Source organism: Temnothorax curvispinosus, unplaced genomic scaffold (assembly GCF_003070985.1).
Source record: "Temnothorax curvispinosus isolate PA1 unplaced genomic scaffold, ASM307098v1 QBEX01013610.1, whole genome shotgun sequence".
Taxonomy (NCBI): domain Eukaryota; kingdom Metazoa; phylum Arthropoda; class Insecta; order Hymenoptera; family Formicidae; genus Temnothorax; species Temnothorax curvispinosus.
In genome coordinates this window covers 1-3600 of record NW_020223390.1, presented here as the reverse complement: position 1 = coordinate 3600, position 3600 = coordinate 1, and the positions used below count along the sequence as shown (strand labels likewise).

The 3600-nt window shown below is 30.3% G+C and overlaps 1 protein-coding gene across 1 annotated transcript; it reads right to left on the bottom strand.

The window, feature by feature from the left end:
* Nucleotides 1-2506: 2506 nt before the first annotated feature.
* On the bottom strand, nucleotides 2507-3594 carry LOC112463743 (BTB and MATH domain-containing protein 43-like). The gene has a single exon (XM_025030274.1). It carries the CDS (start codon nucleotides 3416-3418, stop codon nucleotides 2543-2545), a length of 876 nt encoding a protein of 291 aa, XP_024886042.1. The 5' UTR covers nucleotides 3419-3594; the 3' UTR covers nucleotides 2507-2542.
* Between the last annotated feature and the right edge of the window lie 6 nt (nucleotides 3595-3600).

The following is a 3600-nucleotide window of genomic DNA, read 5'->3' as shown; positions in this document are numbered from 1 at the left end:
TTACAGCTTGAAAATCTTAACTGCCCTAAAAAAACCCACACGGTCGACGAAAGAAGTAAATTATACATGTTCTGCGAAGGGTTAAAATTTTATCTTCCTTCACGCACATTGATGTATATGTATAAGTCCAATTTTAAAAATATTTTTTTATATTACATATAAACAGAGTAAGTACCGTCTTGAATTCTGATACAATAGATGAATAGATTTACCTGAAGTGAACTTTTTGTATTAATAATTTTACTGATTAATACTTAATTGCACTGAAATTTCACCTGTTAGTAGAAAATAGATTTGATATGTGTATAAATATATGCATTTTCTTTGCTATGTAGTGGTAGAATGCATAGAATTATTAGAATTGATACTTCAGGAAATTTCATTATTAATTAAAGGTCTATCCAGACAAACTTGTATAACGCATAAACATAAGCATTAGAAAATTGATTGATCCATACACATGTGCATAAGGAAATAGACCAATCCATTCTTTAAGCATATGCTTATACACCTATGCAAATTTCAAATTTGTCTGGATTGACCTTAATTCGTTATGCTTCAAGTCTTATGTGTTCTCTAATGTTCTAACAACACGTAGTCAATGAAGTTGAGAAAAGAACTGTTAAGAACTTTAGTCGATTTGCCATTATGCGTACTTACTTTTCTGTGAATCTTAATCAGTTGAACTAAGATCTTGCGTTTCTTTATCAATATGCTACGATGATATTCGATCACTGTCTAGATACTCTAGATGATGATATTAGATCAATGCGTGTATTGCGTGTATGTATAGCGAGATTTGGCAACTGATCTCTCTGATTTCCTTTTATCAAATCGAGTTCTCAAACTGTTACCTGTTGCGATTGTTGCGAATACAACGTTAATCTACGTTAACCGGTTATGTAAAAAAAGATCAACAAATAAACGCGGACAACGCAACGCAGTCACTCGATTCACTGACGCAATATCGGCAATCGGCAATATGGATTATGGCTGCACTGGCTGCAGTGATGCCGGCTGCCGGCGATGGCGGGCATGGCGGCCGCCGATGGCACCAATGTTTTTTTTTTGTCACATAACGTTTAGGGACCTCAATTTTTTGTTGGGTATATTCTGAATGTACTGACGGTACTGAAAATTTATATATAAAGCATACGTAATGTAACTTTATGGATTTTCAATACTGTTATTAATACATTTCAGAATGCACCCTTTATAAGCTATACGTTCAGCAGAAAAATCAGCTCAATGATTCTATATGACTGATTTACTTTAAATCCAACAAAGAACTAAAGACTCAATGGAGTAATTCGTATATAAGGATTCTTCCCTCTGAGGTTTCATATAAAAACATAATTCGGCATAAAACCCAAATTTGGTTTGCATATGTAATTTCCTGTTAAATTCTCGTGTAAATTATGATGACATCACGCGAATTAATAAATTCATTGTCAGTTGCAGCAAACAAATAAAATATAACGCTTTTCAATCAATCAAATTTGTGTATAAAACACTTATACGAATTCTGCACTAATCTGACTCTGAAAACTGTAAAAATCAAATTAATCCACCGCTTTATAAAGACTCATATTATTTGGAAATAAATTTCTTCTACCGAGTTACAGACCTCTCACTGTTCACACTTTGCCTTATCCTTTACTTTCAAATTATTTTTTCCCAAATAAGTGATAATATAAAAATAAGTTTTATTTCGAATTGAACGCAGGAACTAGATTAATAAAAGATACAAAATTAACTAAAAAGGTCACGTTTTGTTTATATTTATTTTCAAAACAAATCTAGATTTCAAGAAAGAAATAATTCATCAAATTTAATTCAAATTTTTGTACATATAATTTGAATTAAATACATATAACATATAATTTGTGTGAAGTATTTTCTTCTTCTATCTGCAGATGATCGGACCGTATATTTGTATTAAATTGAATATATCTATACATAAATTGCTCAACATCACACATGCCTTTGAATAAGAAATAAAGATAAATAAACTGATAGAAAATAAACAAATAACGTAACACATGTCATTGATTTTTTATCTACATGTATTAAGAATAATTATAAATTTGATTCTGTTTCGATTTAGTCGCACTTTACTGAATGCGAATTAATAACAATATCAAAAACGTATAATTATAATTACGATAAACATTAAAAGACAAAAATCAAATTTAAATTTATGAAAAATAACTTGCTCGTTGAAAAAGGTAGCTAAGATTTGCTAAATATTCTCACACTGTAATATGTACACAGGATAATCTAAAAAAAAAAGATTGAAAATTTTTAATAAGATACAGTACTGACAAAAGTAAGTAAAACGTTTATAGATAACGTAGGCTTATAAAGATTCTTATTTCTTTTTGTTTTAGGTCAACCTGTAAACTTGAGAAAATTTTAATTAAATTACGTTAAATATTAAACAATTATTAATAGTTTCTTTCGTATATCAAAACTCAAAAAACGAATTATTTATAATCCATATTAATACTTATTTGAATATAAATTCATATACATATAAAAGTTAATAATTATAATTAGATTTTTTATGTGTCTTAGGTGGTGACGAAAAGGATTGAATTGTTCTGCTTTCAAGCGTTTCACATTTCTCAATCAATTCCAATACCTTATTTAAATCTTCTTGCGGTAGGTTTTGAAATTCTTTAGTGTCCATAATTTCTTTTACGTAAAATTTAATAAAAATTGTCGAATGTGTTTCTAAAAACTTGGCATTAGACAACAACGCAAGCTGTATAAGTTCCACAGCATTTTTAATCGTAATATAGCGTAGCAAATAATATTCACACGTTAATTTTAAAGTCGGTACATCGTATTTATCAGCTGCTGTTAACAACTTTTTAAGCATCTCATAATCACATTGTTTAATTGAGCCAGTTAAAATAAATACTAAAATCTGTTTAAAAGTTTGTAACTCATTATCCGTTGCTAATTCATTTGTCATATCTTTTTCCTTTTCACCGCGTGTAAGACAGATAATTTTGAAGTAGCTACTGTTGGTGTCGCACAACAATTTTTTTGGTATAACATACTGTTCTTCTCCTACTATAAATTTAATTGATTTCTCATTTTTAGATATGAATTCAAGAGTTGAACCTTCAAAAGATTTCACCTTTTTAAATACCGTTGTGGATGGTTGTAAATTCATGTGTATAGTGTTACTTATCAGTTGATGAAAATTTTCGATCTTGCAATGTATTATAAACGCCTCTGTAGAAATGCACGAATAGTCGGAGACTTCAATTAACAATGTCATATCCGATATAAGACCCGAAAACGATCTTGACGATAAAACTGCATCAGCCACTACATGAGCCTCAAGCGTGATTGAATCATCTTTTATGAAACCTCTATCAGGATCTACAACATCCTGCAATGTCATAAAATGACGAAAGCCCCAGTCATTCTCTTTACTGTTGAAGAGGTGTTCAATTTTTCTGCTAAATGGTTCTTGTCCTTCTTTGCAAGAAAGAAGACGCAGCTCAGCAACAGCGTAACAACTCCAAGATGTAGATTCACTCTCTCCATTACACTGAAGGTAAAATCCAAGAGATCGCTGTCTCT

Coding starts and splice junctions, on each gene's coding strand:
- LOC112463743 (XM_025030274.1), bottom strand. CDS start 3,418: ATGACATTGCAGGATGTTGTAGATCCTGATAGAGGTTTCATAAAAGAT.